Source organism: Nothobranchius furzeri, chromosome 18 (assembly GCF_043380555.1).
Source record: "Nothobranchius furzeri strain GRZ-AD chromosome 18, NfurGRZ-RIMD1, whole genome shotgun sequence".
Classification (NCBI taxonomy): Eukaryota; Metazoa; Chordata; class Actinopteri; order Cyprinodontiformes; family Nothobranchiidae; genus Nothobranchius; species Nothobranchius furzeri.
In genome coordinates this window covers 36,098,728-36,124,571 of record NC_091758.1, presented here as the reverse complement: position 1 = coordinate 36,124,571, position 25,844 = coordinate 36,098,728, and the positions used below count along the sequence as shown (strand labels likewise).

At 41.1% G+C, this 25,844-nt stretch overlaps 1 protein-coding gene across 5 annotated transcripts in view; it reads right to left on the bottom strand.

The window, feature by feature from the left end:
• Positions 1–21,952: 21,952 nt before the first annotated feature.
• The window catches only part of kiz (kizuna centrosomal protein), a 37,292-nt gene continuing 33,400 nt past the window's right edge, over positions 21,953–25,844 (bottom strand). For 4 of the 5 annotated variants that reach the window (XM_070546725.1, XM_070546720.1, XM_070546719.1 and 1 more), the window contains 2 exons: positions 25,057–25,097; positions 21,953–23,340 (listed from right to left, as the gene is read on the bottom strand). In XM_070546725.1, coding sequence (XP_070402826.1) covers positions 23,319–23,340; positions 25,057–25,097 — 63 coding nt within the window. In that variant the 3' untranslated portion in view covers positions 21,953–23,318. The remainder of the gene's footprint in view (positions 23,341–25,056; positions 25,098–25,844) is intronic. The other variant, XR_011517167.1, reaches the window with a different exon arrangement.

The following is a 25,844-nucleotide window of genomic DNA, read 5'->3' as shown; positions in this document are numbered from 1 at the left end:
GGGTGGCCAGAGAGAAGCGTGGAGTCGATTGGCAAGGCGTCAAGCTTTCCTTCTTTGAAGATGTTACAAGGGAGCTGGCGGAGAAGAGGAAGGCTTTCAACTCGGTGAAGAAGCGTCTCCGAGAGCTACAAGTGAAGCACAGGTTGGTGTATCCTGCAATACTCATCTTTACATGGAACGGACAAAAGAAAGTATTCAAAGACAGGAAGGAGGCCGAGAAGTTTCTGCAGGAGTCGACTTAGAGGAGTGCAGGACATGAAGCAACAGATCGGAGAAGTGTATGCGAATTTTAAAATAAGGTAACAAATAAACAATGGGCATCACGGGGTTGCGGCGGTTGTGCTGCTGTCGGACGATTAGTGTGTCTCACGGAACAAGGGCAGTTTAGTGTCTCAAGCTAATGTTAGGTTTAGGTGGGAGGGAAGGGAGGGAGGGGGCGTTTAACGATGTTGTTTTGGGTTGTTATGCAAGGAAGGGTGTTTGTTTGGTTCAGTTTTTTTTAAAGACAGCTAGTTTGACAGGACCAGATGGGTTTTGTAATATTGAGTGCCTATATATATATATATATATATATATATATATATATATATATATATATATATATATATATATATATATATATATATATTTGTGTTGTGTTCTAAAGCGCACAAGGCGTGTCCTCACCCCATTTCCATTAGAAAGCGATGAACAGGTATACTAAAATAATATCATGGAACACAAAAGGATGTGGGGACCCAATTAAAAGGAGGAAGGTTCTAACATCCATAAAATCTAAAAACACAGATATAGCGTTTATTCAGGAATCCCACATTGCTGGGGAGGAAGAGGCAAAAAAGTTTAAACGAGACTGGGTGGGCTCCGTTTTTCATAGTTCATATTCAAGTAGACAAAATGGTGTTTTGATCCTTATTAATAAAAAGCTAAGCTTCGTGTTGCTGAAAGAATATAATGATAAAGAAGGGCGCATTATATGCTTAGAAGCCTTAATTAATGGGGTTCGAACAGTATTGTGTAATATTTATGCACCTAATAAAGAAGAGCCAGCTTTTTTTCACAGAATGAACAAGATAATAGGGGATCGTGAGGGACAGGTAATATTGGCCGGAGATTTCAACCAGGTGATGGATGGGATACTTGATAAGAGCAAACCCAGGGGTAGGCCTACACCCAGGGATAGAGAGGCTATTCAATTATCGACGGAGGATCTTTGCCTAGTAGACATTTGGAGGTTAGTTAACCCTAGTTCAAGGGAATATACATTTTACTCCAATTGTCATAAAACATACTGGTATTCAAGAATAGATTTCGCCTTAATATCAAAGTCTTTGGTTGATTCAGTGCTGGACTGTGAGATTGGTGCCATAACTATTAGTGACCATGCTACGGTAGAGTTGCAAATTGACTTAAACACAGATAGAATAAAAAGGGGTCGCTGGAGGCTTAACACAATGTTGTTGCAGAACAAAAGTTTTAGTGAAGAGTTAACAAAGGATCTTAAATTGTTCTTCAAAATCAATATGGGCTCCACAGATAAAGTAGCCACAGTTTGGGAAGCATCTAAAGCATGTATAAGAGGAAAGATATTTGCATATGCAACAACAGTTAGGAAAGGACCTAGAACGGGAAAAAACTTTGGATAAAGAAATACGAGAGCTGGAGAAGGATTTAGCGAGACAATATTCAAATTATAAATACCAGACTGTATGTAAATTGAAATACCAGCTGAATGACATTTATAACAAAAAGGCAGAATATGCTTTATTTAGGCTTAAAACGAAATTTTATGAAGGTGGCGAAAAGAATGGTAGACTATTGGCAAGGCAACTGAAGCAGCAAGATAAAGGTAATAATATAGCTATGATTAAGAAAGACAGCCAAGTGGTAACCTCATCAAAAGAAATAAATTCAATTTTCAAATCATTTTATCAAGATTTGTATACTTCTGCTAGTGCACTTAATGAGGGGGAGGTGAAGACATTTTTTTCAGGTCTACAATTACCTACTCTTTCTGAGGAACAGAAAACAAGACTGGATATACCTATAACTGAAGAAGAAGTTAGAGCTGCGATCTCTTCAATGAAAAACGGGAAATCGCCAGGTTTGGATGGCTTCCCGATAGAGTATTATAAGAAATATATTGTTATTTTAGCGCCAGTCCTGCACAAAGTTTATCTTGAGGCACTGGAATCAGGCTCCTTACACTTAATGAGGCACTGATCTCCCTTATTCCTAAAAAGGATAAGGATCTATCTGATCCATCAAATTATCGGCCAGTAAGCCTTTTAGGCGTAGACTGCAAAATTTTGACAAAGGTTTTGGCCTTCCGCGTGGAACAAATATTACCAGATATCATCAGTGGTGATCAGGTTGGTTTTGTTAAGAATAGGTCTCCAGGTGATAACATTAGAAGACTCCTTCATCTCATGCATAAAAGCAAATCTAGTCTAGCACCGGTTGCGGCCTTCTCGCTGGATGCTGAGAAGGCTTTGATCGGGTGGAGTGGGGATTCCTTGTGACGACCCTTGAAAGGTTCGGGTTTGGGCCTGGATTTTGTAATTGGATCAAAGCTGAATATGCAAGTCCAAGGGCAGCAGTTTTGACAAATGGAGTGGTATCAGAGTTTTTTCATCCCACTCGTGGGACCCGGCAGGGGTGTTCGTTATCCCCGCTGCTCTTCATAATATTTTTGGAACCGCTAGCCTTGGCTACTCGGGCTAACCGGGATGTCAGAGGGGTGCATGCTGGGGGTATGGAGCACAAGTTATTTCTATATGCTGATGACATCTTAGCAGTATTAACGGATCCCGTACAGTCTCTACCAGCGCTGCTCACATGTGTTGAGTCATTTTCAAGGTTGTCAGGTTATAAGATAAACTGGTACAAATCGGAAGGCATGCCACTTTCAGCATCATGTCATTCTAGATGCATTACTCCATTCAATTTTAAGTATTTACCCTCAGGTATGAAGTATTTAGGACTAATATTAAAACCAAAACTAGAAGATATTATACTTTCAAATGTGGAACCTCTACTCCTAAAGATAAAAACTAATTTGGATAAATGGGGTAAATTGAATCTTACACTATGGGGAAAAATTAATGTGATTAAAATGATGGTGGCCCCACAGTTCAATTATGTTTCCATGATGTTACCTGTGAGAATTCCTTTACATATATTTAGTGAATTTGAGAATTTAATTAAAGATTTTTTGTGGAATAACAAAAAGCCAAGAGTGAATGTAAAGAAAATGAGGGCCTCTAAAGACACTGGGGGAATGGCCCTACCAAAGGTGAAGTTGTGTAATTTAGCTTTTGAAATGTCAAGACTGGCCAAGCACTGGACAGGTTCGGACCCTGAGCTGAGCTGGATGAAGATCGAACAGGAACTAGTGAGCCCTTTTACACCCTTGGATGTTCTCTCACAGGGCTCAGCAAGTAATGGACAGGACTTTTATGATAACCCAGTGCTCGGGTATTCAAAAGCTGTCTGGGTAGAGGTGCACAAGATGTGTGGAGCATCTCACTTAAGACAACCTTACACCTCACCATGGAACAACACTGCTGTACAGATTGGGTGAAAAACAGTGTTTTGGAAGGAATGGCTTGTCAAAGGTATACACAGGATAAGTGATCTTTACTCAGGGGGAGTGTTTATGTCATTCGCTGAAATAACCCAAAAATATGGTTTGATAAGAGAAAAAATTTTTTGGAAGTATTTACAAATAAGGGACTGTATTACCAAAGGAAAATTTAGTCAAAGCTCAAATATGATGGTGGAGTTTTTAGAATTGCCCAGTACAGCACATAGAGCAGCTGTTTCCCACAAACTGTTTAACAATCCAAAGAAAGAGATGTGTGAAAACTTGAGGATTGCATGGCAGAGGGATTTGAGTTGTGCAATTTCTAAAGAAAACTGGGGTAGAATTTTGTCATTCTCGGATAAATATATGAGAGGTCAGGGGTAAATTTATTCAGTACGAATTAATACACAGGTGGTACTTCACTCTGTCCAAACTTTATAGAATGGGAATCAGTACCAGTAATAGGTGTTGGAAATGTAGTTCAGATCCAGGGACATTTCTGCATGCTATTTGGGAATGTGGGAAAGTTTATCCCTTTTGGCAAAAAGTATTGGACAAAATGGGTAGGTGGATTGGTATGATAATACCCTTGTCACCAAGACTGTGTTTATAAGGGGATCGGTCGGTGTCGCCTGGGGTTTCAAAATATGATTTTGTGGTTATAAAGGTGGGGGTGATTGCAGCGGCCCGAGTTATCCTCAGTGGATGGAAGCAACCATCTCCTCCAGAATATAATAGGAGGGAAGAAAATATGCTGAAAATGGTGGCATATGAAAATTTTTTGGCTAGGATTAATGATGATAGGGAGGGTTTTGACAAATCATGGGGACGTGTTTTTGGCTAAGACGGTTGGAATTTATTTGGTTGGAGCGATCATCTTTAGTTTAATCTTATGCGTACTGCGCTGCATGTTAGTAAGTATTGAAAATAGACCTAAAATACAAAGGTGAATTTATCATGGAATTGGAAGCTGTCCTTTTTTTTTCTGTTGTTGTTTTGTTTTTGACTGTTCTGTTTTCGTTTCTATGTTCTCATGTGGTTAAAAGTTAAAAGTAAATAAAGACTTCAATTACAAAAAAAAAGCATTCAACAGCAACAGCTTTGCTCAAAGTTTTCAGTGGCATCAAGATAGCTGCAGAGAACAGCGGATTCACAGTCTTACTATTGCTAGATAGCTTTTGACACTGTTGATCACAACACCTTAATTAGCAGACTTAGTGACTCTGTGGGGATCTCCGGCACTGTCCTAGATTGGATTAGATCGTACATTTCTAACAGAAGTTACAGTGTCTATATAAACCAAATCATGTCAGATTCTAGTGATCTGTTTTGTGGGATACCCCAAGGCTCTGTTTTGTGGGATACCCCAAGGCTCTGTTTTGTGGGATACCCCAAGGCTCTGTTTTGGGTCCACTTAATTCAAAATCAATTCAGTTTTTTTAAATAGCAGCAAATCCCAACAGGAGTCGTCTTAAGGCACTTCACAAAGTAAACATTGCAATATAGTTCAGTTTATTGAGCCAATCAGTAAAAAGTTTCTGTCATGAGCCGGGGTGAGTACCCATCACTTCATTCACAACCTTTGAGCTCTGATTGCAGGAGAGGGAGCTACAGCTGTTCCTCATCAGCGGACCGGTTTTATAAGGAGGAGGGTGACCAGACTACGACGCCGGATGATTGCCACTAAATGGTAGTCTCTTGCCCTTCGAGATTTCGCTTAAACTTTGCTCAAAGATTTGTCGTGTTTTGGATTTTTGGATTACTCGCGCATGTGTTTTTGGTACTCACCTCAGGTTCCTGGATCCTCGGAGATCTCGCTGTCTCTGGAAGAAGATCACTGGTTCGTTTCCAGTTTCACCTCCGCCTGCCGACCCGCTCTCCACCACGCTCACGCCCCCTCTCCGAATCAACCCCCTCAAACCATCCTCCATCTCACTCATCATCTTGGACCGCTACCTCAATTTGGATATCACCCCGGCTCTCTCCCCCTCCAAGTTCCAACTCCTCTTCCGCATAGTAAGTCGGACTACAAACAAATCTCCAAGAACTACAACTCCCATACTCACCTCTGTTTCCCTGTGGACGCCGCTTCCTGTTTCTGAAACCGCTGGACTTCAGGGCGCCCTTAGTTCTCCTGTCAAAATAAAATTATTTTTACTTTTTACCATCATACTTGCCTCCGGTCTCTGATTCTGTATGTCTTGGGTTAAGCACATACCTCAGAACATGACAGTTTCCTGCAAGAAACCCAGCAGGTTGCATCGAGTCACTGACTAGTGTCAATGTCTTCAGAGAAATCCTCTTCCTAATCAAGCATTTAGCGACAGTGGAAAGGAAAACTCCCTTTTAACAGGAAGAAACCTCCAAACGTCACTCTTGTTTTTACAACCTGTAAGAAAGAGGGGTGTGTGCGTGTGTGTGTGTGTGGGGTGGGGGGTCCAATCTTATTAGATGGGGGTTTTCAGAGGTGATTAAAATTATTCACTTTTTAACAATAAAACATAATTAATTGGTTTCCATCAGTATATGAAACACATTTTAAGTGATATGACACAAAATGCTCCAGAGAAACATCTCCTACTGCACTTATAAGAGTTTGCAGTGCTTTAGATGCTTTGACTTTCTATAAAATAGACCAAGGTATGTTGCTTTTTTAGTTTTTTCTAATTCTACAGTTCCAGCAGTACCCAAGAGCCTGTGTGTGGCTGCTAAAACCACTCAGCTCGCTAAACAATCACAGTTCATAGATGATTTAACAAAGAAGGTAATTACTTCTTCACATTAAGCCACATAGCATTCTTTTACATATGGACTCAAATCGTCAGGTAAAATTTTTATTTGTAGTTGCTAAGGTTAATTTTAAAATAGGTTGCTCCTCTTCCATCTTTCAGTTCGTTTTTAAAACACAGAAAAGGTTTATTTACCTGCAACGTTTCGTTTGCGGCTGCAAACATCATCAGGCTGGCGCCGATGGTGGCGTCACTTCCTTCGTTTATCCGCGGGCAGCAGAGGACGTTGTCGCCCTCTGCTGCCCGCTCTCCCCTCTCCGATGATGCAGTCCCATGTGCGATCCAACGAGTAAACTCCATCGTCCCTGTTCATGGTCCAACATCCACGTCTCCTTATCTCGATAGCTTCTTTTATCCATCTTTTGTATTTCTGTTGTTCGGTGTTTATGATCCTTGTGTTTTCCCAGTCCATTACATGGTTTTCTCTTGTGCAGTGATGTGTCACGGCTGACTTCTTTATTGTGCTTTCTGCTTCTTCTTTTGCTGCTCTTGTGTGTTTTCGACTTGTTTCTTTCTCACACTCCTTTCTATGTTCTGTTGTTTGTGTGTTGAGTTGGCGTCCGGTTTCTTCTATGTATGTTTTATTGCAGAGTTTGCGTGGGATTTTGTAAATGACTCCACATTTAAGTCCAGCTGGTATTTTGTCTTTTGGGTGCACTAGTCTGTTTCTAATTGTTGTGTATGGTTTCGTTGGTGTGTTTATGTTGTGTTTTTTATCGTTGCTCTTATTTTTTCTGTTATGCCTTTGATGTATGGTAGGGTTATCACTGGTTTTGGTTCTTGTCTTTCTGGGTTTCTGGTTCTGTGCTTTGGTTGTTTTTTTCTTTCTGTTGATGTTTGTTGTTTTTCTTTGTTTATTGCCCATGTCGGGTATCCACAGGTCTTTAAAGCATGTTGTATGTGTTTGTCCTCTTGTTTACGGTCTCTTTCTTCTGTTATCATGTTTGCTCGGTGATATAATGTTCTGATTACTGACATTTTGTGTATGGTAGGGTGTTCTGATGTCCATAATAGATATTGGTCTGTGTGTGTTGGTTTCCTGTATGTGTTTATGTTTAGGGTCCCGTTGGTCTGCCTGGTTATCTTCATGTCCATAAATGCTATGCTGCCTTCTGTTTCTGACTCATATGTGAACTTTATGCTGCCTGTGTCATCAATGTTATTTAAGTGTTGTGTTAGTGTTTCTGTTTTTCGTTTTGGTATGATTTCCAGTATGTCGTCTACGTAGCGTTTCCATAATTTAATTTAGCAGTTGGGGGGGGCGGTGGCTATGGCTTTTTGTTCTAGGTCTTCCATGAAAAACTGGCACAGGGTGGCTGATAACGGGTTACCCATGGCGAAGCCTTCCAGTTGTTTGTATATTGTGTTGTCATGTGTGAAGTAAGTGGAGTTAGCTACCAGTCCTATCAGTTGTGCTATGTCATCTGCTGTGAGGTTTGTTCTTTTGTGTAAAGTTTTGTCCTGATTCTGTTAACTACCATGTCTATGGTTTTTTGGGTTGGTGTTTTTGTGAACAGAGATGTGACGTCATGTGAGATGAGTATGTCGTTATTTTCTGTTGTAATCTCTTTTAGTTCTTTAGCCAGTTCTATGCTGTTTTTGCAGTGTGGATCTGTGTTACCTAATGTACCCATGCTGTCTACTATTGGTCTAAGTGGGGTGTTTTGTTTGTGTATTTTTGGTGTTCCATAGATTCTTGGTGTTATGTTTGCAGTAAGAATCCAGTATTTGTACATTTTTTCAGTTATTTTACCATTTTCTTGTAGTGGCTTCAGTAATTTTTTCATATTGTTCTTAATGCTTTCTGTTGGATCTTTTTTAAGTATTTTGCATGAATTTTTGTCCTCTAGCATGTTTCATCTGTTGCTTATATTTTTCTTTAAGCAAAATGTTGGGTATTTTTATTTCATCAATCCAGGCGTACCTCAAAGAAAGTCCAACACACGCAAGGGGGTTAGAGATATTAGGTTATCAATACCATTTACCAATAAACACCATTAATCAACAAGCAGATTTAGCAAAATCGGAGAGAAATGAAGATACACACCAATGGGATATCTGTTTGGTCTCTCATCGAGCAGAAGCTCTCAAAAAGGTTTTATTCACAAGTAACATAGCACACACACATAAAAGGTAAACACCCACTCCCTTCACAGAAAACAAACTTTCCCAGGTTACTGGTGTAACAGTGAAACGCTCCGTCTGGACGTAACTAGGGAGATTATTGTCATAACAGAACTTCAGACTTACAAGGTTGAACTTCCCTGCCGGAGCCAAAGAAAAATAACAAAATAAGAACAAGGACTGAACCTTCGTTAGAATTTTAAAACACCAGATGGTACCCAGACAAAATCATTTTCCATGCATCTAATACTGTAGTTACCCAACACAAAAGAAGAAGCAGAAAGCACAATAAAGAAGTCAGCCGTGACACATCACTGCACAAGAGAAAACCGTATAATGGACTGGGACAACACAAGGATCATAAACACCGAACAACAGAAATACAAAAGATGGATAAAAGAAGCTATCGAGATAAGGAGACGTGGATGAGGGACCATGAACAGGGACGATGGAGTTTACTCGTTGGATTGCACATGGGACTGCATCATCGGAGAGGGGAGAGCGAGCAGCAGAGGGCGACAACGTCCTCTGCTGCTCGCGGATAAACGAAGGAAGTGACGCCACCATCGGCGTCAGCCTGATGATGTTTGCAGCCTCAAACGAAACGTTGCAGGTAAATAAACCTTTTCTGTGTTTTAACAAGAACTGAAAAATGGAATTTGAAAGTAAACACAGCAAGAACACACCAAAGAGGTTGCTCCTCTGTGACATTGAAGGATAATTTGGAATTAATAATTAATCAGAAACAAATGTAGACGAGTCAGTGTTTTCATTTTATATCTAAATATTATAAATATTGCTCTAAAGTTCAAATATTCTCACTTACTGGAGGAAATCAGCTAGTTATTCGAGAGCATCTGAATGTACTGTGTATCAAATATTTATGGCACTTGTGTGTTGATGCAGAGGGAACCAAATTCATGGGGCTAATTGTCAAAATACCTCTTCCCTCTCAAGCACCGCAGGACTTGAGGGCCCTTGTTTGCCTCTTGTGGTCTGATGATACAATAACTCCAAACAAGTTTACAGCCTCGGGGGTGACGGCTCTCATTCGTGTGTTCTTAGGTTCACACGTCCTTTTATCACGGTGAGAGCTGGGGGCACCTTTAAAGCTCTTAGCAATTCAACTAGGAGCTAATAGCGCGCTTTACCTTCACGTCACAGCAGCAGAGTAGCATTTCTGTAGGTTAAAACGTGTAACATCCAGGTGCACCACAAGTAAACACGTTTCTTAGAGCGTGGACCTCATGACAGCAAGGCAATTTCTCAAGTGACCTCATGTCCTCTTGAGCGACTGTTGGTGAAGCCGAGCCGAGCGCCTGTTTGTGTCACCGGCTCATAACACCTTTGAAACCCCAGCAGTAAATAAACAGCTGCAGACAAGTCAGGGGTCTGTTGATTCAAGTTGGGCATTAGCATTTTCTCGTGGTAATTGTTGACCTGGTATTCCCCTGGCAAGGGCCGGTGAGCATGCCGGTTCCCAGATTACAGCCTGCGTTAATGACGGGGAGCCCGTCCAATCCCTCAGCTGTGTCCTGGGCTAATCTACTTTGATCACCTTTGCTAACATCTCTATTATCAACAGATTTTGGTAATCAGGAAGGAATTACACAAATGTCACTTTCCCGTGACCCAACTGTGCAGAACATGTGTTTGCCAGTATGTTTTTTTTATTTTATTTTAAACACGTGTATTCCCTGTGGAGAAACCGACAGTTTGCAGTTGTGGAAATGTAGATTTCACAAATGCAATAACATCCAGTAGCGTTTTCAGAGAGATGCATTTGCAGCCGAGGCGACAAACTCACCAAGAGATCACCGGGTCGCTGGAAAACGTAGGACTATAAGACACAACTCCCTGAGATCATTTAGCATTATTTTTGCATTCAGGGAAAGATGCAGAACAGAAAATCTGTGGCTGTGAGGCGGGCAGGCACAGACGCATCTCTAGTGGCTACGGGAGAGCGCACCATGAATAAATTTATCACTGTCCCCTGGAGATTGCCTTCAATCATGAAACATAAGGTGTCAACGCGGCGCCCTGTGTGCGTGCACAAAATTACCTTCCAGCAGATTGCTGAGCTGGGTCTAATAGGAACGGACGAAGCAAGTGAAGAGAGCAGACTGCTAATTAATCTGGCTAAAGTCAGAGCCAACATCCCGGGCCCGCTGGCAACCGATCAAGCCGAGATCAGGGGACCTCATACTTCAAAATAAGAGTTCAAAAATATTCAGACACAAATATTTTGTGTGGTGTTCTTACGAATGTGTTTACCTGATAAATACTTTCACAAATAGCACGGATCCACGAGCAGCAAAGACTTCTACGCGACACGACCGAAACAAATATTCCCAGCAGTCACTGTGATGGATGAACTATAACATTAAAGACCATTTCCAGCATTCAGCCTGTCTAAAACACCAACATCTCAATTTACATACAAATTTCTATGTATCTAAAAGCGACAAACTCTTTACCAAGCTCATTTGAATAATAGGTTTTCTGAGATCCAGTTGATGAACTAAACAAAGACATAACTAGTGCATTAAAGCAATTGTTTATTGCCTCTGATTCATGGCATATGTATAATTTTGCTGTAAATGGTTATTAACCAATACAGAAAGCATGGATTTATATAATAGCTGGTAATCATTCAACCTCTGGATGTGTTTTCCCGCTCATACGCAGGGTTAAAGAATTACAGTGTAGTCAATTACATTTAGCAGGTCACAGAAATTGATTTGCTGCCTAAGGAATTTTTTTTTTCCCTGCTGGGCTTTGGCTCGGTGGCGGCATTCGGCTCACATAATCAAGGGATGAGCTGCTGTCTGTCTAACCCAATCTACTACTTGGTCCCACAGGAAAAAATGACTTGCAACTGGAAAACCTGCATGAATACTAATTTACCTACTTGGCTTTAACAGCTTTTGTGAGCCAATCTCACAGGAATTTGCAGAATATGATGTCTTCCATTTTTCCATATTAATTATCACAACAGAAAATTGGGACGGCGAGAGACGGGGATGAAGGAAGAGAGCGACAGAAGAAGAGTGTTTGTCAGGGAGGGAAGGAGACAGAATGGTGGGAATAGCATAAACGGGGAACTCTCTGATCTCCATCTTACATGTGCTTAATTGCAACGTGATCTGAAGCGTCTCAGTCAGGAGTCGGGTAATCTGGGTTTAGAGATCCAAGAGACAATTCTTCACTTTACTAAAAATATGACATGTTGTTTTATCCTTCGAAGGAGTGAACACTATTCTGTAAGGACACTAAATAATGTTTCGGTTTGATTTCCACCCAAATCCTGCAGAACCACACTTAGAACAAGTGTTTCAGCGGTCCAAGCTAAGCAGATGTTCACTTGGCTCTTTGTGTCGGTGAATCTCACCTGGTCCTTGCAGGGGGGGGGGGGGGGGGGGGGGGGCAGAAAGAAGCAAACCTTGCTGCCCTGCCAATGGAGACAGCCTTCCGTCTGTGACACATGCTCTTATTCACAGACATCATTCATGTGCAAATCATCCCCGGACCCATTGTTCGCCTGCTGCGGGCTCCAATATCTGCTAAACTAGAGCTACGTTTAACGGCAGGGCTGCGGATACGTTTCAGACTCATCAACACGTTTGTTCGAAGGGTCAAAACAAACTTTATGGAGCTTGGGAGAACAATCGCCAACTTAAGAGTCTAATTAACCATTCTTATTTGGTTTTATTTGCCTCAGTACTCCTACATTTATTATGGAAACATAAATTAAATGAAATTAGAGCGATACCGCCTCATAACGTGATAACTTTGGTGTTCTGAACGTGAAACATGGTACATATGCATGTTGGAATGTGATAATATATTGTTCAAGGGCGATATCGCTCTACGTCGCCATAATACAGTGTGTTGTATGTACAGTGAACTCTTTTACATCTGTAATAATCTGTTTGTCCATTTATGTAGGTTTGAAAGAATCGTGCACAAAAGCTGGCTTTATTAATTTAAAAATATATAAATCAGGGAATGAAACTGACTCTTTACTGTAGGATCAATACTCTCAGAATATCGGTCAAAAAACAAACAAAAGAATCAAATAATGAAAAATAAATGACTAAAAATCTTCTAATGGCAAAAGTAAACACCAGAGCAGAATGTGTGCAATTACTCTAGGGACGGTGTGTTGACCACGCTGTAATTACCGGTAAGTCACTTTGTTGTTCTGCAGATGTGCTTTGTGACATCCAACTGAATGTCTCCTTGAAGCCCCGTGAGATGTCTGAGCTGCAGGTGTTGCACATCTGCTTAGAACTTTCTTCAGCTGAATGAAGATAAGACTGAGATCCTCATCTGTGCCCCAGACAAGCTGGTTCCCAAAGTCAGAGACTCTCTTGGTCAGCTTGCTTCTCACACCAAACCCTCCGTCAGGAATCTTGGCGTGACCTTTGACCCAGCTCTCACCCTGGATTCTCATGCCAGTTCTCTTGTTCGCTCTTCCTTCTTCCATCTCAGGAACATTGCTGAGTCCCATTCTGTCCCGCTCTGAACTTGAGACAGTTATCCACACCTTCATCTCCTCACGCTTCGACAACTACAACTTTCTTTTCACGTGTCTGAGCAGAACCTCCCTGAACCGTCTGCAGATCATTTGCTGCTGTGGGCCCCAGACTCTGGAGCTCTCTTCCCCTGAGCCTGAGATCAGTGGTCTCCTTCAAAAAGCAGCTGAAAACTCACCTGTTCAAGCTGGATTTGTGGGACCTCTTGTTGATTATTCATCACTAGCGTCTCTTCGTGATGCTGTTTCCATCAATTCTATCTTTCTAGGGATTTCCCTTTTTATTCATTTTTTTATCTTCCTTCCAATTTTGTAATCTAAAAGTTTCCTTGTTAATTCTGTCTTGAGAGGCGCTATTTAACCCTCCCACTGTCTTTATGAGTGACCCCGCGAGGAAAGTTGACCATTGAGCAGGGTTGATGGTTTATCCCTTGAGGTCCACGTGGCAGGGGTGAGGTAGTGCTACTCCTCACCCCTGCCACGTGGACCCAAGGAGTAAACCATCAACCCTGCTCAATGGTCAACTTTTCTCGAGGGGTCACACCCATTAGGACTGTGGGAGGGTTAAAAATTATTTATCCATCCATTTACTTTACTTTCCACGGAGAGGAAAGGGGTGGTGGTTGTGGTTGGCTGGTGCCTATCTCCAGCGGTCTCCGGGCAAACAGGCAGGGTAGACCCTGAACAGAATGCCTGTCCATCACAGGGCAACACACAGGACATACACACACACTCACACACACACACACACACACACACACACACACACACACACACACACACACACACACACACACACACACACACACACACACCCCTAAGGACAATTTATACAGACCAGTTAACCTGACAGTCCTTTCTCACTGCACCACTGTCTTTAGTTATTTATTTACATATTTATGTATTTCCTGGTCTGCTGTTTTAGATCACCCTGCTTTGCCTGTAATAAAAACTGTAAAAAAGAGAAGGAACAGCTGTTTATGTGCAGCAGTGCTGAACTAGTAGTCAACAGAAGCAGAGAGCTGTCCTCGGTCCTGAAACGTTTATATTCAACTGAAAGCTTTTTTCCCCTCCTTATGTCCTTCTGACCAGCCTTGTGCAACAAAAGTAGTCTCCCTGTATATTATTTGTTTGAATATTTCCTTTAAATATGATATGCTTTTGGCTCATGCAAAAATACATTTAACTGTACATTTTTGCCCTTAATATTTATTTTTCAGTTTCCTTACAAATTATGTATTTAACACATTTTGAAGGACCTGGCAAAGAATACACAGTTGAATAGTGTTGAGGCTAATAGATAAATTGTGTTTATATATATATATATATATATATATATATATATATATATAATATATATATATATATATATATATATATATATATATATATATATATATATATATATATATATATATATATATATATATATATATTGTTGGGTATTTTTATAATTGTACCTTTTTGAGGCCTAAAAGATGCCCAATTTGTGTTATTAACACTTCATGAATCTCTGTGTTTGCCAACTGTGGCTGTTCATGAAAGGTTGAGCAGAGAAGCTGGTTTGCAGTCAAGGATGTTGATTGTGGATTTCCAAAGAAACTTCTGTACCTCTGTCACCTGAGAAGGCCCCGCCTTCTCCATCCTTTGCTGAATAAAGCCCCTGACGAACTGAGAACACATGGGAGTGACATGGGAAAAGCCTCGGAGGAGGTTTTCCCCTGCGTTAACTCTCCATTATTTTGGTGACTCAGGGTAAAATGTCTTCCTTTTGTCATGTGTGTTAATTTCAGGTTCCAGGGTTATGGAGATTAAATATTTCCCACATTTAATTACCTAACATTTTGGTGGAGAATGCGGGCATGCAGAGCTGGTGAGCTGAAGGCTTTCCCCAGGAACAGAGGGGGCCTGGTTAGCTCCATGGAGGGGTTTCTGCACCCAGCTCTCGCATGACGAGTCATGGACATTACGAATAATCTACTCTCTCTCTGTGTCGTCCTTTAAGGTAATATGGGATAAATGAAAAATTACCTATCATATATATATATATATATATATATATATATATATATATATATATATATATATATATATATATATATATATATGGATAACCATATATTGAAATGATGGTTTTTATTATTTAGGGAGAGAACAAAATCCAAACCCTGTGAAAAAGTAATTGCCCCCCTTGTTAAAAAATAACCCAACTGTGGTGTTTCACACCTGAGGTCAATTTCTGTAGCCACCCCCAAGCCTGATTACTGCCACACCTGTTTTAATCAAGAAATCACTTAAATATGAACTGCCTGACACAGAGAAGTAGACCAAAAGCACTTCAAAAGTTAGACATCATGCCAAGATCCAAAGAAATTCAAGAACAAATGAGAACAAATGTAATTGAGATCTATCAGTCTGGTAAAGGTTATAAAGCCGTTTCTAAAGCTTTGGGACTCCAGCGAACCGCAGTGAGAGCCATTATCCAAAAATGGCAACAACATGGAACAGTGGGGATCCTTCCCAGGAGTGGGCGGCCGACCAAAATTACCCCAAGAGCGCAGAGACAACTCATCCGAGAGGTCACAAAAAACCCCAGGACAACTTCTAAAGAACTGCAGGCCGCACTTGACTCAATTAAGGTCGGTGTTCACGACTCCACCATAAGAAAGAGACTGGGCAAAAATGGCCTGCATGGCAGATTTCCAAGACTAAACCACTGTTGAGCAAAAAGAACATTAGGGCTCGTCTCAGTTTTGCTAAGAAACATCTCAATGATTGCCAAGACTTTTGGGAAAATACCTCGTGGACTGATGAGACAAAAGTAGAACTTTTTGGAAGGCAAATGTCCCGTTCCATCTGGCATAGAAGTAACACAGCATTTCAGACAAAGAACATCATACCAACAGTAAAATGTGGTGGTGGTAGTGTGATGGTCTGGGGTTGTGTTGCTGCTTCAGGAACTGGAAGGCTTGCTGTGATAAATGGAACCATGAATTCTACTGTCTACCAAAACATCCTGAAGGAGAATGTCCGGCCATCTGTTCGTCAACTAAAGCTGAAGCCATCTTGGGTGCTGCAGCAGGACAATGACCCAAAACACACCAGCAAATCCACTTTTGGATGGCTGAAGAACAACAAAATGAAGACTTTGGAGTGGCCTAGTCAAAGTCCTGACCTGAATCCTACTGAGATGCCATGGCATGACCTTAAAAAGGCGGTTCATGCTAGAAAACCCTCAAATAAAGCTGAATTACAACAATTCTGCAAAGATGAGTGGAACAAAATTCCTCCAGAGCGCTGTAAAAGACTCGTAGCAAGTTATCGCAAACGCTTGATTGCAGTTATTGCTGCTAAGGGATGCCCAACCAGTTATTAGGTTCAGGGGGCAATTACTTTTTCACGCAGGGCCATGTAGGTTTGGATTTTGTTCTCTCCCTAAATAATAAAAACCATAATTTCAAAACTGCATTTTGTGTTTACTTGTGTTATCTTTGACTAACGGTTAAAAATGTTTGATGATCAGAAACATTTTGTGTGACAAACATGCAAAAGAATAAGAAATCAGGAAGGGGCAAATAGTTTTTCACACCATTGCATATATATATATATATATATATATATATATATATATATATATATATATATATATACATATATATGTCAGAATAGATTGTTACAAATGTGTCTCCCAGTCTTTTTTTGCCCAACATCCCAGTTCTGTGTAAATAACTTTTCCACAGGACAGGGTGAACAAGTGAGTAACTCCTCCATTAATCAGACACTTAATTGCTATATTTTAATGTCAACAATTTTAGCAATTTGTTATAAAATAAATAATCTGCAGACGGAAGTATACCAAAAATTACTCAAGTGTTTTAACATTTTATTCAAGATTGTTTCCTTTTTTCTTTTTTCTGCTGCTCTGCACCAAATAAGATTTTATTACTTAGAAATTTTGATGAAAAAAAGCCATAAAATTGGTAAAAGTCACAGAAATGGGCAATGATTTCACATTTATTCCTTCTAGCTGTTTTATAGTTTGATAATAACTGACGGACAATAAACACGTAACAAGCAAACGGACTGATGTAGGAGCAAGTGCAGAAACCATTAAACAAAAGATGCAGACATTGCGTTGCCAAAAAGAAAAAAAAAACTGTTTTTGTTCTAACATTCAAGGACAAAGTGTTCGCTAAAGCAAACATTTTAGAAAAACACGGTTGATCAGTGGGAAGGAGTGTTTAACTTTTTTTAATGGTGTCTGATCTCTTTGAAAAATCCCGGGCTTGTATAATCAAAAGCGAAGCTCTTTTGTTTTTTTTAACACACATACCAAAGAAGCTGCCGAAGAGGCCACATCAGAATGAATGAATATTTAATTGAGGCCTATTGAGGCAGAAGATCAAAATGACCTTGCTTTAAATGATTATTCAGTGCCAAATAAGAGTAGGGTAGTGGAGAATAGAAGCCGTGCGCTGAAGAGCCATTTTGCAACGCTGTTCAACAATCAAACATGGAGATCTGGAGTAGAACAGACTGTTTCTCTGACAGTGGTGGACCATAATGCAGCCACAAGATATGTTGTATTTTCAATAACAGACTCAAGTGTGTTCACAAGACTGAGCATCACTACATATCTCAGTATTATTTTCTTTTTGTACAGTACACTTGTTGGTAAAATAAAGCTTAATAAACTGGAAGCTGAATGCTATTCTTCCCTATTTTTCTATAATCTGTCTTATAGCCGGTCTGAAATGTTTGGTTCTTCTTTTCAAATCAGTTCTGAAATGTCCCTCCACAGGCAGCATCCTCCTTTTGTAGATGTCTGAATGAGTACGTCTGACATGACTCCATCGTGTCTGACATCGACCGCCTCAGCAGGAAGGATGTTTTGGTTGCTGATGATACAATCGTGCAAACTTACTTTAAAGGATAACATCGGGAGGGAAATGCTGCTGCTGTGGCGAGGGTCCTATCCTCTTAGGGCATGTGGTTTAATATTCTTAAATTTGACTATGCAACCCGTTCTACGATATAAAATAGGTTATCTTTTGTAATTTATATTTCCCCTAAGTCCTTCCCCTGGCAGCTACAGCATAACAAACCATTTAATCCAGGGGTAGGCAACCCTGGACCTAGAGAGCCACAGTCCTACATGTTTTCCAGCCATGCATGAACTTGCTGCTTCTAGCGACCCGATCCTTCCCATTCCATGCCAGTTTGGTCAGTGAAAAAGGCAGATAATTGGCTGAACACACCTGATCCAGCTAACCAACAGCAGGAACAACAAAGATAGTTGGAAGACCTGCAGTACTGCGGCTCTCTAGGACCGGGGTGGCCTACCCATGATTTAATCAATCCTAAAAGTACAGCAAGCAGGTTCAAATCGTGGCAGCGGTCTTTCTGAGCAGAGTTAGCATGTTCTCCTCGTGCACGGGTCTCCTCCGGGTACTCTGGTTTGCTCTCACAGGCCAAAAACACATCTGTTTAGAATAATTGTTGATTCTAGATTGCCTTTTGTTGTTAATAATTATATTTTGATTGTCTTAATACAACCCTGATGGACTGGTGACCTGCCCAGGGTGTCCCCCGCTGCTCGCCCGGTAAGCAGCTCCCGTGACTCAACTGAGATATAAGTAGTTCAGAGGAGCTTCAAAATTCATGTTGTCATTTCGCATTTAGGCTTTAGCTGGCTGAAAGTCAGTAATCTGAAATGTGTTTACATCTAAATGTAGGCTGTTACATAAGTTTGGCGTTTCCAAGAAAAAAGTCTTTAGATTCGGCTCTTATGACCTCCAGAGTGGAAGTAATCTTGCATTGCAGATATTAAACACGGGCGAAAAGAGACGCCAACATCTTAAGAGTAAAAAGTTGTGATACAGTGAGCCGGCATGAATCAACTTCATGTGACTGACCTTGAGCAAAAAAGCACATTAATTTATACACAGTGATATAAATACAAGTGAAGAGATTATTTAAAGAGCGAGTTAGTCGAGAAACTCTGTTTTACTTATCTTTAAAATAGTATCGGTCACTCTGAGTTTCACACGCAGGCTGAACATTAAATTAGTCTTCTACCCCCATTTCCCGCATTAGCTGCGGATGGGAAATAGACGGGGAAACGCTCAGATCAGGAAATCCTGTCAGCTCTACGTCACACTTAAAATTAGCATTCATGGACTCACCCATCTTGGCTCGCGACGGGGAAGGCTGTTGTTGGTTTAGGAGGGAGCAGAGAACGCTTCAGCTAGCAAAAGCTAACCATTAGCATTAGCAACTCCACCGCACAGCAGAACTCCTTCAGGCTCGTGTTATTTGTGGAGATAAAACATCAACGTTGCAAAGCAAACAGAGTCACTGGTAGTCACATTGCTGGTAACCAATTAGAGAGGAGATGTCCAACATCAGGAAATAAGACTCAAACTTAGCCACCTTCTGCTCCCTACTCCTCTGGATAACTTCTACTTCCCGAAACAGGAGCGCCGGTGTCGGTACAGGATCTGCTCGGGTACTGGATCGGCTCGGGGTCCTTCGACTGCCGATGACGTCACATGACTGCAAATCTACTCGGCTTTCACACATACATTTTGGAAAGACATCAGCAGTTTTGTTAATAAATTTTTGTTTGTTAACACCTAAATGTTTTCTTTATAATTGTAATTTGTTAATAAAACACCATATTATCTTTGTTTTGTAAAGAATGTGAAACTGCATAAAACCAACATCGGACTGACAAGAAATAGAACAGTTCTTATATGTGAAGCCACATCTGTTTGTATTAATGTGGAGTTCGTCTGTATATTTCCTTAGTTGTTATCTAAATACATTCGTTGACTCAAAATATTGTTTGGTGTCTTTCAATAAAGAGTTTAAATTTTATTTTGCCCCATTTCATCAACATCAAGAGCTTTTGAGGGTCACCGTTTATCATCTGCTTATATTTTACATTTCCTTTAGAAATTCAAACATATTTTCTCAAAGTGTTGATTTTTGGACTACAGGACTATGACCGCAAAGTTGTTCTGACCAATCAAAATCATAACGGGATAACGTCACTTCCGTCAGCCAATCAACTACTTTGACGTCATCGGCAGTCGAAGGACCCCGAGCAGATCCTGCACCGACACCGGAGCTTTTCCCCTCCACAAAGATCAACTCACAAGGTATTCATTTATACTAAAGACCACTGCAAATGTATTTAAAAAAACAGAAGTTTTTTTTTTTAACTAAAAACGTCATGCTGATTTGAAAAGAGTAGCTCGGATTAAAAAATAATAAATAAATAAATAAATAAAACAAGCTGAAATGTGAGGAAACCCATTATGGCCAGATGATAAATGTTATAAATATTCTACATCTGAAAATAAAAATGTGTATAATTTTTCGTTGTATGATTCGTGTCAGTGCAAATCAAGAGCTACTTATAAAAGTTGATGTACAGAGGAAAAGCTGCCGGAGTGGATCTATAGCTATAAAAGACACCTGCACAGACAACAGACCAGCTGGTAGGTCAGTGACGTGGATGAGGAGTTCACGACGCAGTGAAGGACTGCAAAAGTTCAACGACTCAGCAACATAGATTCAGTGTCTAAAACAGCAAAACATTCAAAATGTCATAAAATGACTGAAGAAAAGTTCAGAGGATCAGGATAAATCTTACATCAATCAGACATCATGAAAAGGGAGGGGAAATCACTACAGAGGCTAAATAAATGTTAAATCTATTGATTTGTCAAGAATTTTATTTTAAAAACTCAAGACTTCAACAAACATGATCAGGAAATCAACGAGAAAACGTTTCTGGTTTGGAGCTCGCTGCAAGCAACAAAAACATACAAAGATCAAAAGGGTTGTTTAGCTGGTTTTTAAAACCGGAAACTGCTTTTTGAGCCTCTATAAAGCTAATGAAACTTTGTTGGGGCTCAAAATGGTCCAGGAGCCATGATAATTGGCGATATACATCCCTACAAAGATACTACCCCTAGTGGTGGGGGGAGCACCTTGACGGCTGCTCTCGCGGTCTGCCTGTATGTGTGTTTAACCTTGGCCAGGCTGCACCGCGGACACACATTTCTATGCTTCATGACGCCGGGGCGATGACAATAAATGTGATTCTGAAGAATGGCTGGCATCAATTGTGTGACAGCCTTGCTTATGTAAGCGTGCCCCAGGGCAGCTGTGGCTGCAGTTTAACTTATGCATGTGTGAATGGATGAATGAATGACTGTAGTGTAAAGTGCTTTGAAGTCCTATGACTCAGAAAAGCACTACAAGAGTGCAGGTCATTTACCACTGCTGTGTAATTCAATAGGCATGCTCTGGATCTATCCGGCGTATTCCAAGTTATGTTATAGGTGTGCTCCCATACAAGTGTGTCTGCATGGGTAGGCCACCCCGGTCCTAGAGAGCTGCAGTCCTGCAGGTCTTCCAACTATCTTTGTTGTTCCTGCTGTTGGTTAGCTGGATCAGGTGTGTTCAGCCAGTTATCGGCCTTTCTCACTGACCAAACTGGCATGGAATGGGAAGGATCGGGTCGCTAGAAGCAGCAAGTTCATGCATGGCTGGAAAACATGTAGGACTGTGGCTCTCTAGGTCCAGGGTTGCCTACCCCTGGTACTGATGACAAGTTAGTCTGGCTGTTCTCAAAACAAGGATCCACGGCCATTACAAATGACTAATTAGCGCGGGAAAGCAGGTGGAGACAGCACTGGCTTTTTGATTGGTACATGTGACACCCCAAGCTGCCTAAATTCAAGATAAATGCAGCACCCTTATTTTGAAAGGCCAGTTCATCCCTTGAGTTAGATGAATTTTTAAATGATTCGTTGGTTTAAATTGTGTTGCGCAAGAACTGGAAAGACAGTCACAAAAAAAGCAGAATCAGCATTAAGCATGAAGAAAATGTTGATCAAAGACCACTTTAAAAATAATCACTCATTTATTATCAAACATAAACACGCACACAAAAGATATACATCTGTTTACATGTCGTTACAAAGTTTCAACACTCTTTAGGCTTCAGGATCTAAACATGGATAAGTTTGATGAAAGGACCTGTGAACAGCATCTCTTCAAAACCTCCCATTTCCTCCTTTAAAAGTGTGAAAAGAATGAACTGAATATCATTCCAATCATCTCTGTGACACAGACTCATAAGTTCTTTACAAAAAGAGCAAAAAACTGTTCCCGTTGGTACACATTAGTAGAATATAACTCCACTTTCACTGTGAGCCATCAGTCGCACACAAGTATCTGTTGACACGCTCCTTAACTGGATATTATGTTTGGGAACCTTTTAGCAAACTCTAAATTACTCCGCCACGGTCTCTTTTCTGTGCTGGGTCAGGGCTGTCTGAAGCCATTATTGGTAATGAATGTGGAGTCCTACTTTGAAAGGTTCAGGCATGTAAAGTCACCTAAAGCTGACTAATGGAATCCTGCTGACACTGTACGCCGGCGGCTTTTACTGCACCCTGGAGCGGCGGTTTTGGAAATTTACACCGTGGAAATAACGAACTATAAATGTAAACCTTGGAATGCACCCTCCCACACGGTTAATAATAGACACCGGATGTTCAAATCCAGAAATGCAGAATGCTGTTTTGCAACATCAGCACTTGATAACACAGACGTAGAAACACACCGTCGTTCTCGAAGATACTAAACCAGCTGCTGTGAGGATGTGTTCAGAGCATTTGTTGGGGGCTCTAAATATTCTGAGTTTGTTAGCGCTACAACACTTTGTGCCCTGGGAGATGGGCCTCTTCAGCGGGGTCAGGGGTCACGCCAAAGCGAGCAGAGTGGCCACTGTGCTTTGTCGTTTCACAGGTGACTCACATCACTACACTCAAGCGTGCCGCAAGTAGAGCACTCGGAGATGCTTGCAGCGTTCAAAATGCATGATTTTCAGCACAGTGCAAACAAATCGCTTTAAAAGATCAGTTTAATCTATTTCGAGCTGTTATTATGAGCTGGGAGAGTTGTTCAGATAAAGAGACTGAAGCAGGGTTAACATCGGTGCGTTGGGCAACTCTTCACGTACTTTATCTGGCGTGAGAGCTGTCAACTTTATTATTTGTTTTTACAATATAGCGTGAATACGATTTACAATGCAGACCACTAAAACTGTGGTCAGGGGCGAAGTAACCAAGAGCTGCCTGGCTTTAACGTCTACAGCGATCTCATACAGAACATCTGCAAACAAGCTTGTGAAAAACATCAATCATAGAAGCTGTCGTTGTTGAACGTTGGAGGGCGTAAGGCTGCTTCAATCTCCGAGTTGCTGTCATCTGAATCCGGAAAAAAACCTTGAAAAATACAAAAGAAAAGGAAACGAAGGTGAACTAAATGTTTGATTTGGATTTTAAAGTACAACTAACTTAGTTTAGTGCAGAAAAAGGGGTTTCATTAACTTTTCAACAGAGATCACCGCAGTTTGAGTCAGCCATACTGCTGAAAACCCTCTCCGGAGACGTGAACGCAGTCGTTAAAATAGTCACAAACGCCATTTTTATCCACCTGTTCCCTAAACAAGTTAAGAGACGTCAACAGAACCGTTTCTACTATCGGAACTTCCAGGTCATTCTTCTGGACCTTCACAGCATTAGCCTGCCTTCCACGTGGAAATGTGTGTGTCTGTTGTGTTGTAAAGCACCTTGGGGGGTTGCAGAACCCTAGAAGGCGCTACATTAACTCATTCACTGCCATTGACGACTAAAGTCGTCATTTGCATTTTTTTACTGTTTGGGCATCAGAACGAGCCCCCGCGCTGAGAGAACAAACATCTCAGCCCTGAAGCCGATCTTCATCCACATACGTCACACGTCACATGATCAGGAAGCAGACCATCCATGTATTAGGAGATCGTTTTGGGCCGTTCCTGTAAAAAAAAAGTGAGGCGCGAACCAGAAAAGTGTCTGCCGATCACAATTCAACAACGGATTATGAAAGAACGGATAACGCTCGAAACACACGGATTCTTCCTGATGTAAGAGGTGAGTCTCCGCTTTGTTTTGGTTGCTTTGGCGTCGACATCATGCTAGCGCGCAACGTTCTGTGACTTAAAAAAGACAGTAAAAACGGTGAGAAACGCTGGCAGTGAATGAGTTAAATACAACCAATGGCGTCCCTGAAATGGGGCATGTACTCGCACGGACGTAGTTTTGGCTTTAAAAGTGTGTGTGGGGGTGGGGTGTGTGTGGGGGTGGGGGGGTCTTTACAGTATGTTCTAATGCGAAACAGGCTTCAACACAAACCAGCATCTATTTAATATTACATAATTTTGTTTTGGGCAGGGGTCAAAGCTTGACTTTGGAAAAGGTCGGGGGACATGTGTACTAAAGCTCTGGTAAAGTCGCTAGGCGGGACTTGTGGTTAACTCTTGCTGGCTGGTTGTAACTCAGCAGGAAATGACATCAGCAGATGTCACCAAACAGCTGACATTTGTAAAATTGGTGTTGAAGTGGAATGGAATTAAATTTGCTGTTTCTAAACTCCGAAATCCCTCAACGTTGTTTCATGGTCTCCGACAGAGCGCCGTATAAAACATCGCTCTCCCGGTTCTCAAATGGATTTAGTTACGCGTACGTCGACGGAATAAAACTTTTAATGCTACGTCTGTCCGTGGACGCCTTTTGGCGCTGATCGGTGACATCACTCACTGCCCAAACAGATGGCGACATTTTCATGAAGTCCTGAAAGGGTCTATTTTGATTAAAGACACAACAGCTGAGAGTATTTTTTCGTTCACCTTCCCCTCTCTCAGAAATTTCTGAGAACTCCTATAATGGAAACACGTCTAAAAAAAACCCAAACATTACATTTTCGATCGTGATGAATGCTTTTTGGTGGTTTCAAAAGACACTTTCAGGATCCCGAACTTGGCTACAAGGTCCTTTTTTCCTCAAAAGGTCCAGAAGCAATCACAGAAACATTTCATCAGGTAACCGCTTGCATTCGCTTCAACAAGTAGACCTCTTTATGCTGATCCGTTTAGATAATCAACATATTTCTGACACCCTCACCTTTTGATGGCACAGCAGAAAAAACCTGTGAGTTTTCCTTCCTGGAAACACAGAAAGTTAGAGGCACTCTTTCAGTCATTTATTATATCACACAAAATAAATCCTTCAAATGAAATAAATCTCTTTGCTACCAGTCAACACACCCATAATGGAATCCTACTGAGAATGTGTGTGAATAAATCAATGTACTGCACAAAAAAGATAAAATTCCACAAGAAAAATAAAAAATGTAATGACTTGATGCTACTTGTTTCATTTCAGATGGTTAGATTTACTGGCTGCACTCAGACAGTTGGGCAAAGGGAACTTCCTTTTTTATAATTGAGCCAAAAGACTTCCACAAGGCCTTTTATATTCTGAAATAGTCTAGAGAGAGGGTTGCCAGGTTCCCATAGCTCTGCTGATATCACTATGTAAATGTGTGACCTCAGAAAAGGCTTTGATCTCCCTCAATGCATATGCAATAAGCCCCCCCCCCCCCCTACTTTTAAAGGCGTCCTCTTTAATTTACATCATCACAGAGCCCATTCAAATCCCCACAATATATCCTCACCATCTCCCAGGTTAGCAACCACACGGCTCATCTGTCATCTGCTTCGGACCCGCGTCGACACCGAGAAACGCACGAAACGGCGTCAACTTTTCCACTGATGAGCTCGAGCGAATCGTAGCCGCGCGGCACGTCCCCCCGTCTGCATCAGTACCAATCCGTGACCTCTTTGATTGTCACCCTCTCAATCACCCTCATCTCCTCATCGCTCCCTCAGCTAAGTCTTGGCACATGTGAC